This window comes from Camelus ferus, chromosome 5, assembly GCF_009834535.1.
Source record: "Camelus ferus isolate YT-003-E chromosome 5, BCGSAC_Cfer_1.0, whole genome shotgun sequence".
Lineage (NCBI taxonomy): Eukaryota > Metazoa > Chordata > Mammalia > Artiodactyla > Camelidae > Camelus > Camelus ferus.
This window is the reverse complement of record NC_045700.1, coordinates 36,607,688-36,625,921: the sequence shown is the minus strand read 5'-3', so window position 1 is coordinate 36,625,921 and position 18,234 is coordinate 36,607,688. Positions and strand designations below refer to the sequence as shown.

General features: G+C 39.0%; 1 protein-coding gene across 6 annotated transcripts in view; it reads left to right on the top strand.

The window, feature by feature from the left end:
• RBMS1 (RNA binding motif single stranded interacting protein 1) overlaps nt 1–18,234 on the top strand; it is a 205,780-nt gene that overhangs the window by 151,138 nt on the left and 36,408 nt on the right. For all 6 annotated transcript variants that reach the window (XM_032479556.1, XM_032479555.1, XM_032479558.1 and 3 more), the window contains exons 3-4: nt 10,466–10,524; nt 15,495–15,586. In XM_032479556.1, the coding sequence (XP_032335447.1) occupies nt 10,466–10,524; nt 15,495–15,586 (151 nt within the window). The remainder of the gene's footprint in view (nt 1–10,465; nt 10,525–15,494; nt 15,587–18,234) is intronic.

The window sequence follows — 18,234 nt, the reverse complement described above, 5'->3', positions numbered from 1 at the left end:
TCTCTGTCACACTGTTCTTGTTTTGAATGAAGCAGGCATTTACGGTTTTCAGTGTTAGAGTTTAATGCATTCAATTTCTACAGACTCTGACGCAGTTCTCTGGTGGTGTGTGTGTGTAAAAGATTTCTAGTTTTGATTTCTTTTTAAAAGGAGCAGCAAATTTAGAGACACTTGCAAAGCAATCTAGGAACCAAAACTCTTCTTGTTTTTTTTTGTATTTGTTTCCCCCAACAACCTTTTACAGTTTTCTTTTTGGTAGCACTTTTTAATTCCATGTTATACTCCTTAATTACCTTGGTTCCTTTATTTGTTTTTATAAGTTAAATTGGATAAACTACAAGGCCATGTTCATTTTCCAAGGTAAGATGTAGTATTTCCCTTCTCCTTCCAACTGCCAACCTCCCTCAGTTCCCCACACCAAACACTTTAAGGGGAAAAAAATTTATATTGCATGCTTATGTTTCATTCATTCAACCAATATATATTGAGAGGTTTCATTATGCAAAGAACAGTACTGAAAAGTAAACATAAAAATGGAAGGTCTGCATTTTCTCAACATTTTGCAGCTTCAGACAACGTCATTATGAAGATGAGAGGGGTAATCTAGCTTAGTGCTCTTAAACGGTAAGCGTTAGAAGTGCCATTATTTCAGATAATTCCAGCAGGGTGGGAGAAAAGGTTAATAACATTTATTTGTTACTGGATATCTGTTATGTGCTAGCCCTTTAACAACAGTGCCGTGAGGTCAACGCTGTCATGCCATAGGTGTTATAGAGACAGGGACACTGAGGCCAGACAGCCACACCAGAGTCACAGAGCTGGTCATCGGCTGAATGAGCACTTGAGGAGAGGTCTCTCTCTGGGCTTCTCCATGTGCTTTCCAATATAATGTTGTCTTCCTTCTGATACAGCAAAGTAACCACATCAACTTGAAGGTGAGATTGTCAAAGCAAAGCACATGCATTACAGGTTTTGGTGGGAGAGGAAGAAAATTATCTGCCAGGAAGAATATCACTGCCAGTTCATAAATTCAACAGAAGTAAAAGACTGCTTTCTATAATCAAATTGCCTTTGTTTTAAAAGTCACACATTAATCAATGTTTTGAGACTTTAAGGGATTCATTTTTATGATAGATAATCTACATTTTACTTGCAAAATTTTCAGCAAGTGTTCTTTTCCTCTGACACATTAGTACTTGGGAGCACTAATTTGGGTCTGGCCATCTGTGACTGCATCCGTAAGTGCTCCGGTATGGTGACTTGTGGCAAAAATATCATCATAAGATGTGTCAGTGACCCTTTGCTGTGTGCTCTTAAAAAACCATAAAATCGTGTAAAGCTACTTTACTTTGATTGCAGATCATAATAGACTGGATACTGAGCTATAACAGCAAATCTATAATGAATCAAATGTTTTATAGTGTATTTTTTATTTAGAAAAGAGGTTTTTATTTAGAAGAGAGGTATAAGGTTTTCATAAAATATGGCCAAAAATGCATCTTAACCATTTCTAAGGAGGTATTTTAATGTTCATTCTATATGAATTATTTACTTCAAACCATACAAGCAATAAACAGCATCAATTGTTAGTTTTGTGTAGCATTTATAATAGATTAGCTGTGCCAGCAGGAATTTGAAAAGGCAGAGTAGCAGGAATGGTTCTGCATTTAGTCAAAAGAGGTTATATTAATCCCAAATCTAGGTGCAATTTACCAATTTTATTTATATTCTGAAGAGATGTGTTTATCTTAAAATCTTAATGTTATGAAAAACTAGATATGTAGATACATATTTTTTCTCTTCAAAACTGTGATGCTTTGTCCCAAAGCTCCTGTAGTTTATTCTCCAACAGCTCACATGTTGCAAAGCAGCCAGGCTAGCCAAGGGTTGGAACACTTGAGGATGGTGTGCGCTTTTGCTGAATCATCTCTAATCTGCAAGTTCCAGGTCTGGGACTGGGGCTGAAATTCACTGTCCTTTCCAGGATAGTTGAGAAAAGTGAACCGTGGTTGACTCCTTTTCTCCTCTGCATTCAGACACAAGCCACTGGCTTTCCATAGCACAGATAACATGGGTTATTGTTCTCAGGTGCTAACTTAAAGCATCTGAGTCTAGTTAAAAGAATTCTTCTATCTTAAAACTTCCTTGTCCTTTAGAACCTTTCCATGTATCACCGAGCTCTCTCATCCCTCCATTATAACTTCTTGAATTTGAGTGTTATTGCTTACGTACAAAGAGCCAAAAAGAAAAAACGAAAAAAAGGAATAAAATAAACCAAAAATGTGGCATCTCTCTCTGCTAATCCTAGCCATAAGATTTTCATTAATCTTACTAAAATCTTGCTTTCATCATATCATTCTACAGTTGCAAAACCTCCAGCCACATTCTGTTCCCTGACCCCTTTTCCTCGAACCCAAGGCCCTACAGGACCTTTCCAGACTTGGCTTCTGTCAGTCCCCACACAGCTTGCGTTACACACACTCTTCTGTTTATTGTCCTCTATGGCTTACCTGAATTTCTGTTTTCCCCAAAGTTTTTCTTGCTAAACTTGATTCATCCTACATTTATGCCCTCCTTTATTTAGCATTCATCATTGAGGATCTCAGTATTCTTAGTTATTTTTTAATATTAAAAATTTCTCCCGCATCCCTCCCGCCCCCCCCCCCCCCCCCCCCCACTGTCCCGTTTGCTAGCAGGAATGGCACCTTGTGTATTTTTCATAGGTGGTGAAGGGCGTGCTGTAGACAAGCTGTAAATATCTGCGGCTTGATTTCTTGGTCTGACCTCCTTCTCAACTGTACTTGTCCTTCCTGTGTTCCGTTCACCTTCAGCTCCAGTTTTGATTTTGACCTTTTGGGCTGCAGCAGCTTCTCCTGCCAAACGTTTTCCTCCTTCAGACCCTGGCTCCGATGCTAGCCGCATCAGATGTAGCTTCCTGTTCTGTCCCACGTACCAGGAATCACAAAGCACATCCAGCTGTACAACCGAAATGGAATGGGCAGTTATCAAATGTAAGAGTTAAGCCAAAATGACTAGAATTTAAAATAGAGTATCTTTCGATACCTTTAATATTTGTATGCTTAGAAGTCTCATAGAAACACTGAAAAATCTTCAAGGCCAAAACGGTAAAGTCTTAAAAAATCTGTCTGATACTGATTGCATAATTTTAAAATTTCACGTGTCTTGGACCTCATCTTCAAGTGCTCACCACTTCATGTACCAAGTAAATAAAGAAAACAGGACCAGCTGAATTTTTCAGGTAGTGAAGATTCAAACATAAGTAAATGACTCCTCTGCTTTCAAATTTTAGACCTCATTGTCCAACAAACTTTTCTATTAGCAAAATGAATGTAACTTACACTTTCTTTTCCTTCCCCTGTTGAGCTACTGTTAGAAGAGCTAGAGCAAATTTTAGGAGAACCCCTTTTTCTAGGAGGCCATTGAAAAGATAAAGCAGCAAAAAAGCAAGTAGGAACACTGCCTCTACAGTATCGTCTGTGTGGAGGTGTAAGTATGCGAAGGTTTTTCTCTTTTCTCCCACAAGTCTGCAGTAGTGAATGGGATCTGGCGCCTAATTCCCACCCTCATTCCCACCAAATAGTTACATGAGTTAACATGAGTGACTCCTCCTAAGCTTTAAAGCCAGACATACCTCCTCCTCCCCAATACATTTGTTCTTTGGGGCTCTTACTCCAAATGGAACAATGTTGTCTACTCGGAAAGTCAGGTAGCAACTTTGAGTGCTATCAGCTATGTCTAAGAGGCTTTAGTTGTTACAGAGTCTGCCCTCATCCTTATCACTTGTTTGGGGCTGTGCACTTTCACAGTTGGGAATTGCTCCCAACCTCTGCAGCACTCTGTGGTTGGCAGCCAGAGTTTCTCCAGTCGTCAAACATGGCTGGTCAGGGCAAACTTCTGCCTCCCTTCTTTGCTACTTACCAGCTGGGTAACCTTCAGTGGGTCCCCTGCTCACTCTGCTCCTCAGTTTCACATCTACACAGAGAATAAAACCTCACCTACTCCAAGGTTGTTGTGAAGATTAAAATAATTGGCCTAAGTCGGTGCCTGGCATAAAATAGGTATAAATGTAGGCTGTTACCTTGTTATTCCCCTGAATTAACTCACCAGGGCATGAGCTTTCTAATGTGGATGTTGACTCGATAGCCACACAGTCAGAAGTTGTAACGGTTTTTTCCCCTCATTTCAGTCCCCTGTGCCACCTCCTTGCTCATTATTGTCACTTACACGGGAATAGCATTTCTCATAGGATACGTAAGCTTCTCTTTGCTCCTCAGAGGCAGTTCAGCTGTTAAACAAAAGCAAACATCCTATATGCTTGAGCAATAACCTTCCCTTTTTCAAACTTAAAATACCTGTTTTTGTTTACATTGTAAGTGTACACTTTTTCTTACTGTTGTTTTCCACAAGCTCAGTTGCTTTTCTTCAGTTTCATAATGTTCATAAAATAAATGAACACAAACACTACCAATGACTGCATGGTACCTTAAGTGAATTTAAAACTGGAATCACCGGTATTAAAATAACTCATCAACCTTATCGCCATCTGTTGGTGGTGAGGGGAATGGACTCCGTTCTCCAGAGTCTTGACTTGAAACTGGGGAATGTTCAAAAGCCATAAGTTCTCTAGTAGATGAGAGAGTGTGTGTACATGTGCGTGCCATGTACGCACACAAGTGTACACATGGGCAGAGTCTATAAAGATACATACCAATCTGTTTAACATTCTTATCCAGTGGTTTAACATTCATATCCAGAACTTGAGGTGATTTTAGTATTTCCACTGACTTTTCTGTCTTCTAATTATAACAAATATGCATTTCTTTTATAATTATAGTAAACTACCAAAAAGGTAGAATTTAGGAGGGACTAAGTGATGGGGGGCAGAGGAGAAAATCAAGCTTTGTTTTACTAAGCACAAACTAAAATATACTTAGTTTCATATTACAGCAGGTAAAAGAAGAGAAGAAAATGGAAATGGAGGAGAAATAACTAAAGCTTTGGTGCAAACAAAAGCAACTGTGGTGGAGTCTAAGCAAAAGGTTTTATCAGCCAGGTTCACTTGGGCCAGTAGGTTTGAATGTGAGTTTTTACTCGCTATCCTCACCCTTTGAAATTCTGATTATTCTGTAGTCACATCTCTTAATTACTCCTTATCCTTCCACAGTCAGAGCTTCCGCTGGAGTGGATTATCTACTCCAGGCAAAGGATATTATATTCCGGGTAGCCAGGGCTGGGGGTCTGAGCCTTGTTACTTGGAAGTTGGGTAAAATCCAAAGAATCTTCATATCCACATTTTCCCCATCGAATTCTGCAGTTTGCTTTCTTGGGCATGCATCTCATTGGTGTTCTTAGAGCGTAAATTTTGCCAGTCAAGAGGTCTGTTTCCTCAATACATCATAGTCCCTGTTACTGTATGATTTTTTTTCCCTACGAATTAAGTTGCATATAGAAACCAGGGGAAGGTGAAAACCTAGTTGCTTTATGAATTTTTACCCAGATGCCTGTTACTCTTGCAGGCACTTCTGATCAACAATAGAATTAGACTAAATGTTAATCATCTGTAATGACTTCTCCCCACCGCGCTCTTTATCCCTTACTGCAGATAAAACTAGCAGGGGAACATGACCACTCTGGCCCGTCGCCCCCTTTCACTCCTCGAGGTGCCATTGCACAGATTCTCTGCCCCCCCGCCATATTCGAGTTCCTTCCTCATGGCATCGGAAGAACACCCCATTCCCACAACGTGGTGGCTGCATCAGCCGCTAAGAAGCTAACTTTGCCAGGGCCTGAGTAGTTTAAAGTGTTCTGCCTTCCAGGTCAGGGGTCTGTGTTTTAATGAGAGCCTCTTGTGCCGTGAGCAGCATAACTGAGTGGACAGCTCACAAAAGAAGATGTCGTAGGAGAGGAAAACCCTTCAGGCCCCCTCAGGTAACTCCAGAAAAGCATCTTCCTGACACATGGATTTCAGGGAGGCCAGTGTACAGTCATCTCACAGACAGTGAAAACTGCTCTGACTTTCTGGGAAGTCATGGTCTTTCAGTGTGAACCCACAGATCATGGTGAAAACCACAGTAGAAAGTAAAACTGATCACTTTCACAAATGTCTCTTCTCCCACACACACCCCCATCCAACCTACACACACCTCTTCAGCCATGAGCCACATGTTTATTTCTTGTGTCTAAAACAAACAAAAAACTTGCTTTGGCTTGAAAAATAAATCTGTTCCAATACCTTAATAGAAGAGGTTTTTCATTTTGTTCCTCTCGTTTCATACTCTGAGTATATAAAGGAAACATTGCTTCTCAAAATTATTTCACAGATAAATTACAGTGAGGACTTTATTTTTGAGCTTTGGTGTTTTAGGCAAGATCTTAGGCTCAGACTTCTATGAGCCTTTGTTTTCCCATTTGCAAAAATGGGAATAACAACACCTACCTCCTAAAATTGTGAAGTTAGTTAAATAAGATCATATACAAAGTGCCTAGAACATAAGTAGGAACTGAGTAAATGTAACTCCCTTTCTGATTTTTTTTATAAAATTGCCCACTGAATGGTTGAGGAGATTAGGGATGGTTTCATGGAAAAGATAATGTTCCAACAGGTTCTTTAAGTTCAAGCCTGGATAGAAGGGGCAATGGAGAGATGACAGAGCCAGGTTTTAAGTAATATTTAGGGCAGATTAATGCAGCAGACGGGGTTGGAAGGACCAGAGGCTGGAGGCAAGAACTGTGAGACAGAAAGATGTGTTTGAGGTTCTTTGGGGATAGGACTTAGTGAGCATGAGGTAATATTTCACTAGATATTTGGATATCTTAATAAAACACTGAGATAGTTAAGTAAAAGAGGAAGATAAAAACTAAAGTTTTGGTGAGATTTAAAAAACAAAACAAAAAACCCACGATGGAGAAACTGGCATCATCAGAGAAGATGCATTAATTAAATCCATAGCATTGGAATAATTTTGTAGGAAATGGTTGAGGACTGATTATTAAATGTGACAAAAGTACTTGGTTAAGGAAGGAGCGGGGAAGCTGAATGGGCAAAAAGCCACTGAATGAGTGCCCAGAAAGGTGGAATGAGATCCTGGGAGAGGGTCCTAGAGGATAGGTGTGTAAGTGAGGAGTAACGTCAAAAGTGAGGAGCAAAGATGAAAGAGACCAAACCGGAAGAGAGTGTTGCATGGATTATCTGTGCTACCAAGAGCCTCTCCTCATTCCTGCCTCCCACATCTGCATCTCTCCATGTCTTCTTTCCCATTATTACAGTGGAAAGCAGAACCAGAAGGGTAGAAGGCCAGTCTCTGACCTTCTCCAAAGTTACTTCCTTCTGTGTGGCTTACAAAAGATCCTGAACTCTGCGACCCCAAGCAAAGTCTCTTAATCTCTGTGACTCTGAATCCCCTTAGCCTACTTTGAAGTCATACCAGTTTTCTTCTCTACTTTTGGAAGGGACTAAGGCAGGGATGCAATCTAAAAGCGTTTTCAGCTAAAACTTGTGCAAAAGTGAGAGCACTGGGAAATAGCAAGCATGTAAATAACCTAGGTAGATAAATGGTTGCTAAAAGGTAGTCTTTAAATCACTTATTTTTTTTCTGGTTTGCAGACTTTTTTTACATTATTATTTTGTAAGCTCAGTGATTTGTGTTAAGGTTGTTACAAACACTCAGAAACTCTACAGGGAATTGAAGGTGTTTGTGCAGCATTATGCCTCTTGGATGTAATTGTCATTTGAACCTTAAATTATCTTTACTTTCATGCCCAGTTAGTAATCATTTGATTACATGATTACACAGAGTGAAAATTAACCAAGGGAGAGAGGTGGCCCGAGCCATTTGTTTCTTCTAGATCAGTCTCTTTCAGCTGGCTCAATGCATAGAGTAGAAACCTGCAACATTTAAAATGTTTTAAAGTGCTGTGCATATACTTCCGTTTCCTAAAACTTTTAAGGGTCTTTTTAGTCCTCAGTAGCAATCATGAGAAGTAATATGAGAGAAAATGTGAAATTTTTTAAAGTCAATATATAGGAAAATAAAATTTTGGAACTTGCCGTGTATAATTGAGGGAAAGGGCTCAGGTGCGTGAAGTATGTTATGTGCAATTCCCAAAGACCCAGTAATTTTTTAAGAATTATTTTTCATTGGTCAACTAATCTTCGACAGAGGAGGCAAGAATATACAATGGATTAAAGACAGTCTCTTCAGCAAATGGTGTTGGGAAAACTGGACAGAAGCATGTGTATAATTGAAGCTAGAACATCCCCTTATATCATACACAAAAATAAACTCAAAATGGATCAAAGACTTAAACATAAGACAAGACACAATAAACCTCCTAGAAGAAAATACAGGCAAAACATTATCTGACATACATCTCAAAAATGTTCTCCCCTAGGGCAGTCTACCCAAGCAATAGAAATAAAAACAAGAATAAACAAATGGGACCTAATTAAACTTACAAGCTTCTGCACAGCAAAGGAAACCCTAAGTAAAACAAAACGACAGCCTACAGAATGGGAGGAAGTTTTTGCAAATGAAACTGACAAAGGCTTGATCTCCAGAATTATATAAGCAGCTCATACGACTTAATAAGAAAAAACCAAACAACCCAATCCAAAAATGGGCAGAAGACCTAAACAAGCAATTCTCCAATGGAGGCATACAAATCATCAATAGGCACATGAAAAAATACTCAATATCACTAATTATCAGAGACATGCAAATCAAAACTACGATGACGTATCACCTCACACAAGTCAGAATGGCCATCGTTCAAAAGTCCACAAATGATAAATGCTGGAGAGGCTGTGGAGAAAAGGGAACCTTCCTACACTGCTGGTGGGAATGCAGTTTGGTGCAGCCACTGTGGAAAACACTATGGAGATTCCTCAAAAGACTAGGAATAGACTTACCATATGACCCAGGAATCCCACTCCTGGGCATATATCCAGAAGGAACCCTACTTCAAAAACACACCTGCACCCCAGTGTTGATAGCAGCACTTATTTACAGTAGCCAAGACATGGAAAAAGAAGATGTGGTATATTTATACAATGGAATACTATTCAGCCATAAAAACGACAACATAATGCCATTTGCAGCAACGTGGATGTCCCTGGAGAATGTCATTCTAAGTGAAGTAAGCTAGAAAGAGAAAGAAAAATACCATATGAGATTGTTCATATGTGGAACCTAAAAAATAAAATGAATACAAAACAGAAACAGACTCATAGACATAGAATACAAACTTGTGGTTGCCAAAGGGGGAGGAGGGTGGGAAGGGATAGACTGGGATTTCAAAATTTGTAGATACTGACAGGCATATGTAGAATAAATAAACAAGATTATACTGTATAGCACAGGGAAATATATACAAGATCTTGTAACTCACAGTGAAAAAAATGTGACAATGAATATATGTTCATGTATAACTGAAAAATTGTGCTCTACACTGGAATTAGACACAACATTGTAAAATGACTATAACTCAATAAAAAATGTTTAAAAATTATTTTTCAAATTTTTCTCAATTTTTAGAAGACAGATACAGATAGCAGTACTTTACATTATGGTCTGGTCACTATGAAGGAATGTAGGATTAGTACATATGTTTAAACTGTTCTGCCCCTATCTTTTCAGTAGCAGTGAGTGCACTCAGTTTTAATATTCTGAATGTTTTTCCTTCTTCCCCCAACTTCTATTGTATGCTAAGGAATTTGAACACATCCTTATACAAAGCTTCACAAAATTAACGCTTAATCATCCTTGGTTCGTTGTTTTATATTCTTTACCGCCTATTTCCTGCACACATGTGCACGCACACATTGGTGAGTACAATAGCATTACAGCGTTTAAAAAGAAAAGGTGTTAATAAAAGTATTTATAAACAGTTATCAGAATCTTAAGTACAAAAAGCCCTGTTTTAAACATCACATTTTAAAATATTTAAACACATCAAGTGTGTTAAAGATATACGCACAGGCACCCTTCTGGAGTAATCCAGACCCCTGCAGTGCTGCCTCCAGGTGCAAAGTGAGTAGCTAGGATGCAGGCAGCTTCCGCCAGGATTAGGATCACAGTACGTTTTGTTAACGATTCTGTAGTCTTGCCTCTGGCTTCGTATTTTACCACAGACATAGTGTTACTGGGAGACAAACTATATTTTAATAGAGCTCACATTCCATTTTTTTGGTCCCAAGATTATCAGTTAAGTACCTGATTTCCTATCAAACTGTAATCCAAAGATTCAAATGAGAGGCCTAGCCATTCCCCTTTTTTTAGTTTAGTTTGTGTTTTGAATTCTCATTTCATGTCCCCTAGCAAAGAACATTTTGTACTTTAAAGTATGCAGATGTTTGATAAGTGGGTGTGTTCGCTGTACTTAGACATTCATAAGGGTTCCTCGATTATAACTTCTTTTTTTTTCCCTTTTTTTTTCTTCCTTTTAGATATGGGAAAATAGTCTCCACGAAGGCAATTTTGGATAAGACAACAAACAAATGCAAAGGTATGTTTCCTTGGCTGATGATTTGCTCAGTCATAGCTCTAGAGAAACAGTGGAATTTTAAACCTGATCTTTGATTTCAAAACTACCTCCATTTATTAAAAACCAAATCTTATAAGTCACCCAGTTTCTGTCTTGCACAATGTCAGCATATTGCTTACGACTGTCCCTGGTTGAGTTTTGGCTGGAAACCCAGCAGCAGCTAGCAGTTTGCCAGAGTCCCAGATTTGACGCCAGTGGAGTGAACATGCAGAATACTGGCTGGCATTTATCCCCTGCTTTTAAAGGGGGAGTAGAGTTAGAAAATAGCTTTTCTTTCCTGGGCCTGAGGAGATTAGAGCTGCTTACTGAAGACCACTGGACTGTACTAAAGAACTGAAAAGATTACATATTGTGCAAATTGGCTCTATTAATTAGAATAGAGTAGTTTTAAGCAGTACTTAATTACATGTTTCAATACTCCCAATTGTTCTCTTTTGAATGCCTGTTGACAATATTGGCAGCAGGGAGGAGAGAACCATTTTCACTGACCAAATTGTAACAGGGAGGGGAGGTCATACGCCCCTTTGAAATATGCTGCTGCATTAATTTGATGCACTGACCTTCAGTTTTCCGTGTAATTAGGATGAGCTCATCCGGCTCCATGAGCTGGAAGAGGGGGCGTCTACAGAAGGCAGCACTGATGTGCCGCGGTTCTGACTTTTAATGATCCAGCATCTTAACAATAGGCATGTGATTTCTAGGAAAGGGGAAGAATGGAGTCAGCTGACTTTGAGTCTAACTACTGACCCCATGAATTGAAATGAGGTTGACAGGAATAGGCAGAGAAGGCAAATCTCCTCATTAATTAGACCCCAGTTTTTCAAGTAGTGGTGACGGCTGAGGCTTAGCACAGTGTGAAAAAGGCAAAGAACATAAATGAACCCTATGGTATGGTGGGGCCTCGCCTTAGAAGCCAGCAGTTTCCTTTAATCTAGACTTGAAGTGATTCATTGTATTTCTGTCTCTTCTTCAAAGCTCCTGAATTTAAAGGCACTATTGTGGCAAATATCTAAGCCCATGTTTAATCAACATGGCACATGAAGGCAGTTTTGCCCTGGGACAGGGAATAGAGCAATGCTTTATGGAGAGTGGTACTCAATAATTTAAGTGAATTAAACTAGAGAGAGTCCAATTGTACACTGAAATGTTTACTTAGTTACCAGATTAGTCTTGTTTCACATATTTTTAAATGATTTGGGTGAGCAGGGACACAGAAAAAAATCTTTTGGTTTGATAACAAAAAATGGACTCTTGGCAGGCATAAAACAGGAAGCTGATCTCAAGCATTTGTTTCAGACACAGAGAGAAATCACAGTAGACAGTGGTTTTATAGTTTCACTCTACCTTTCTTCCTCCTCACCGCACCCACCCCTCCCCCCCCAAAAGAAATCTCACACAGCAGATCAGCATGTTAAAAAGCAGAGCTGCCCTAGTTAAATGAGAGAATGGACTTAGAGGCCTCCCTGTTGTGTCCCCCTCATCTCTACACTGAAAACCACTGTTGCATACTCTTCTCCAGTGAGACCCTATTGTCTAGAAACCAGAATTCCACAAAATGCTCAGCATGATCTAGAAAAGGGTATGGATAAAAAAATCCTAATGCCAAACTTAACGTCTTATCATAATGATACAAACCCATGATAGTTGGGAAGGGTCCAAAGATAAGTGGGGAGATTTGTGGCACTCCTAGATTAGGAGAGGAATAATTCAGAATTCTTGGATACGTGTCTCCTGGAGACTTTCTCCTGAATTGAGTCTCAGGAGAGACGGCCTTGTGTGTGGGGGCAATGATAGGAACCTTCTGGGAAGTGAGTATAGCTCAGTGGTAGAGCACCTGCTTAGCATGCACGAGGTCCTGGGTTCAATTCCTAGTACTATCATTAAATAAATAAAGAAGGAAAAAACCTTCTAAGGATCTTGGGGTCACCCAGGCCCCTCAGGAGGGAATATCAACAGATACCTGGTGTGGGGGTGAGTGGGTGAGGGGAGAAAGTAAGCAAGAATGGGTTTATAAAATTCTGGAAGTGAGAATGAAAGCGCTCCTGAAAAAAAAAAGTAATTTTAGGACAAATGAGAATAAATAACACAACGCAGCTCATAATAAAGACATTACATGTGAGCCACATGAGAGAGGACTTGAGAAGGTAGGCAGGTGGATGTATGAATATAGGTTAATGCTTAACAGATTAGTGTAAATGAAAAGTGCTTGTGTTTTATACTAACTTTTTGAGATTGAACAGATCAAAGAATTTTATACCTGGAAGTTAGAGACATTAGAGGTCATAGAACATTTCTTGTCACAAAACATGGTTTGGAGCCTCTATCCAAAAGACAAAATTAAGCTGAAGGAAACATTGCTCTGAATAACATGTTAATGTAGTTGTTAAATTTAAAAAATTCACTATTCAGTTGCTCTTCTACATTTAAATTTTTGTCAGTTTTTAACAAAAGGTATTTAAATGTTTTCTAACACTGTTACATATGACAATTCAGGCCAAATAAATAAATAAGCTTACAGAGGCTTGATTGCGACACTGACGGATTAATCATCAATGCTTACAGAGTTGCATGTAGGACCAGAACCCATACGCGCGTAATATGGGTGAGGATCCGTCAGATCAAAGGGGAAATAGGGGGTAAGAGCAGGACACGTCCACTTACTAGAGAAATGGCCCTGTGTTTCCTCATTGCCAAAGCAAAAATAGAAAACATATATGTTTACATGATTCAGTAATCTCAATGTGGAAGAAAACCCAAGAAGCAGGAGGTCCATGACTGTTCCTGATCCTGAGACCTGAGAAGCATCCTTCGGGGATGCAGTGAGAGAATGCTGTGTTACTTAGTGAGTCCCACCTTCAGAAATAACTGTATATGTATTTATATAATGAAGCCATGGAACCCGTGAAACTCATTTATATACTCTTGAAAGTAATAGAATAGAGAAAATGAAAGAGCACAAGGTTGCACGCTTACCTGTTATAATTGTTTTCAGCAAATAGTTACGAAACAGCTACCTGGTAGGCGCTGGAAAAGGCCAGAAGAGGATGTAAACTGTTAGCTAAAATGCAGCGATATGAATGTTTCCTAATAAGAAAATAATATAAAATAATACTAATAGTACCTGAATAGATACAAACATCAACTACATTAACATCGAATTTGAGATCTTCTGTTTATTGTAATTTATTTACAACAGCAGAGTTAAAGAAGGGGTTTTAAATATTCATCAGTAGAAGTTACATCTCTTCAGTGTAAGTTGGATGTTCATTTATGACCTGCTTGAGTTGTCTTTGGTAATAAAATACATAGTGAGATAGTATATGTGAGCCTGTGTGTGTGTCTTCATAGTGAGTTGCATGTTAGCATTAACAACCAATTTCTAAAAAATTCCAAATTATGTCTAACCTGATTTCTAACCTGGCTGTTGGGTAGCATTCTCTGCTTTTACCTGGATCAGCCTCTTCTTTTTCTTTCCAATCTGGCTTTTTCTCCACTGCCAAAATCAAGTTGTCCTATTCCAGTCCAAGTCCAAGTAATAGAAGGAAGCTGCTTCCTGTTTCAGCTTTAACCCTAATCTCCTACAACTTCTGTAATCAATAATCTAGTCCACTAATGTTGTTACTAGGCAATATTTTTGGTACTAATACTGCGACTGATCCTTGGACTACTTCCAAAGTTTCTGTTTGGTCTTGTTGATATGTATATTTGTCTATTTTGACACTAGTTCCTTCCTGTCTGAATTCCTGTAGCTTTATCATATCTATAAATAAACAATAGGGCTGGTCTCTCTTTTATGCAGCCTCCAAACAGGGCTTTTCTTTTTCAAAATATCCTTACTCATTTAAAATTAATTTTATGATAGGTTTGAGTCCCAAGGAAATCTCTGTTGGTGTTTTTGCCTGGTACCCTGATCTTTTCAACAATGTGCTAAATATAATTTAACCTTTTCTCAATAACTTAAGAGTTATCACAGTGAAAAATCAATGATTGCTTATTTTAATACAGTGATGCTTATGGGAGGTTGAGATTCATGGAGCTGTTGCTGTCATGCTGCGTGAGGCCTGTTCTTTCTATATTTTTCCTCCTTCATTAGTTGCTGTTAGTTTTTACTGCTAGATACCATTCATATTATTTTGCAGCAGTCTTACCTTCAACCCGACCCCTTTTTCCCCTGATTTCCTGCTTTTGATTTGTGGTGACCGGCGTAAATAGCTGACTAGCTTATTAAAAATGTTTGAAAAGCAGTGGGTAAGTAAGTTTTGAACCAGGGCCTCTCTTAGGAGGTTATTTGTTTATTTGTTTTACTTTTAGACTTTAGGACATGAACTGCTGAAACAACTATCTTGGGTTTCTGGAGCCATTTCCCCTCCTTCCTTTATTTCGAAGGGAGATTATGAGCCATATCTTAGGTAAATAAGTAATGATAATTTTCACCAAGTTCTAATTATTAATTATTTTATACTTTGGGTATCTAATGGCTATACTTAATTTATTTGAAAAATAAAGTGTAATCTTCAGAATAAACATGTGTTTGTAGGATGGTTCCATCTCTTACCAAGTTATTAAAAACGCTGTTTCCCAAAAGTTGATTTTTTTTCCTTGTTTTTCCCCCTAAATCTTGGTTAGTAACTTAGACCCCTCCCTTCCTCCCACCCCCGTAAGCGCAGGACACCTGAGAAAAAGATCTAGAAAAGGAGAAAAACAGTTTTTTTTAAAACTCTGAAGGGAAACTTGTCTGGCCCATGGTAGACACAGGGAAGGGCAGCCGGAGGAGGACACTGCTCTGTCTGCAGCTGAGAAGCTTGAGAGCTGTCCGGACGCCAGGGCTTTTATTTCTGTTGTCTGCATCGGAGACCAGATGGAGTCATCCTTTCCCTCTTTACATAATCATAAAATAATGGCTTAAACACTAAGTGTGTTTTGCATTTCAGGTTATGGTTTTGTCGACTTTGACAGTCCTGCAGCAGCTCAGAAGGCTGTGTCTGCCCTGAAGGCGAATGGGGTTCAAGCTCAAATGGCAAAGGTGAGTTGAGAGCCGGCACTCGCTGCTCTGGTCTCTGACTTTGGTTCTGACGCCAGACACGTGGCTTTTCCTGTCACCATTTGAGTTCTCCCCTCCATCCCACAGCCACAGTGACCTGTGGACACCTGTCCCAGGCCATCACGTCCTGCAGTAGTAGCTGTTTTGCCAAAGAATGTTCCTCATAACTTTACGTGTGAAGAAGGATTTTATAACTGTATAAGATTTTACATAGCAGGTTATGTAACCTCAGAAATAAATGGAAAAATAGCACCAGATTTCCTCAGGTAATGAGCTACTTGTGGACTGAAGATCTGTACTATGTTTTTAAAAATTTTTAAATGTCAATGCTTGAGGAATTGATACATTTTAGAAACACTTCAGAAGGTAATTGTGTATAGACTGTCATATTCTGAAATAACAGATAGACTTTATCACATACCTATGCTCTATACAAATATATTCGTTTTAACGCTGGGTAAGCTGCAGATGCTGTGTTTTCTGTACAAAAGTCAGAGAGTTTTAGATTGGTTATTAATGGAATATAAATCTACTCTTTAGTAGTCCTACAGTGGCTTTACTCAGGATTTGTTCTAATGAACTCTTAGCATTCCAGATGAGGAGTGTCATTGAAGTGATACCTGTGCTCCAGTCTTTATTGCCTGAATGTAAACTTGGGTCATATCATACTTGGTGCCTACAGTGCACCTATTAAGATACTCACAGAATTATGTACATATTTTTTCCATTTGTGGTGCTTGAATTGCTATGGGAAATATTTTGAAGTCTGAAACTTGGCGCCTTGATATTTTGTGTGTACTTTTCAAAAGATCAATCACTTTATATTATCTGGTCTCTTGAAGTACAGAGGAAAGTAATTTTGTGCTGTCCTCTGCTACTTCTGAACAGTAGCATGTGACCATTCCCTGAGGAGCACTCACATTTCCATAAGGAGAGAAGATCTGTGGAGGTTAAAGGACTCTGGTGGAGATAAGTTCCCTGCCAAGACACGTAAGCAGCTACCGGGATAGAGATTTACCTTGACTAAAAGAATCGACATAAGTAAGGATTTCAGGAATTAATGAAGGGGATCACCTTTCTAAAGTAATCCTTGGCTTTTAATATTTTTAAACCTTTTACTTTAGGTTTTTTTGAACTCCAGAGTTAAGAAGTCAGAATAAACAAACTGTAAATATTAAGAACCATGATTTTTAGATTACTTGTCCACAGAATAGAGCAATTTCCTGTGGCACTGTTGAAAGACAGTGATGATGAGGCCTTAAACGTACTTAATTGTGAATATGTGATAGCTGTGTTGTATGATGATTTACAGAAGGTTTAATATGCCTCTGTAAACAGTGGGTAACTATACATTTTCTCAGCGACTTCTGAGGCACAATCAGAAATGAGCTCTGCTTTCCCCTCTGATCCCCTTCCTCTACTCTGTGAAGCCCCTGTTTCTTCCTCTCCTGGATCAAATCCAGGTCAGGTCCCATGACTTTTCTGGCCACTCTCATGATTTTGAAAAGTCCCTTCAGTTGCTTCTTTTATTTCAGGTCTTTCTGGTTGATTTTTTTTTTTTTTTTCCAGTAAAACGCTCCCTGATTTTTTTCATATCCAAACTTCATGGACCATAATTGTCTTCCAGTACATTTGCAGCCATTTTTATATATATTTACACCAACCTTAATACAATATTTTAAACAGGATGTTTAAGAGAAAGCCTTCAGTTATATTCCAGATACACTTTGTGAAATGTCAGAATCATGTAGAGGTTGTGAAAACTCTGCTGAGAGTCGGCAAAAGGGATATATCTTGGATGCTGCTGGTACTAAAAGAAATCACAGCTTACAAAGCAATTGTCTGCTGATGACCATGTTGATAATTTAGTGACCAAAAAGGGATGTTTTAAAAGTTTACATCCCAATATAACGATCTATTATGTGTATACAAACATACACATACAGATGTATAACAAGTGTATTTCGTGACATTTTAGGAAATTGGGGGTTGTGATTAATCGTAGTACGTTACACCTTTTTTCTTACTCAAAATAACATGAAATAGGCTCCTGGTTAACATTCTGATGCTGAATGTCTTGATTTTTCAAGAACACGTTACCGATGCTAAGTATGTGATACCTGTAATTGAAATGTCCAATCCTGTTTATTTGACAAAATTTTGAGTGCCATATGGTGTTAAAGCGCCTTCCCTCGCCCAACTCAAGTCTCCTCTGAGTAGGAAGCCTGTCTTGAGACGGGAGCTTGGATAGTTTCTTTCCTGCTTCCCCAACTTGTGTTTTTCCCACTATTCCATCAGCTGGCTAGCTGTGCTTTCTAACTCTTCCAGGGCTGGAGCATTGGTAAAGGATGGGAAAGTTTCTTGACCTGACAGTTATGTAATCTGTGTTGATTTCTCTGGTCAGGCAGAACTGACGCTTTCCCCTGTAGAATGCTTTGCTCTTTCCCCTATGGTTCCTTAAAGCTGGAGAAGACATGTCCTCAGGCTGTTAGCCTCAGCTCCTGAGAATCTGAGGGTCTGCTTTTAGCCCCTTTCTTCTGAGACCTTCTTGTCCTTCAAGACAGCCTTCCTGGAAGGATCTAACACAATCCTGGGCCAGCTCTGCCTTGCATGACCCACATCTGATCTGT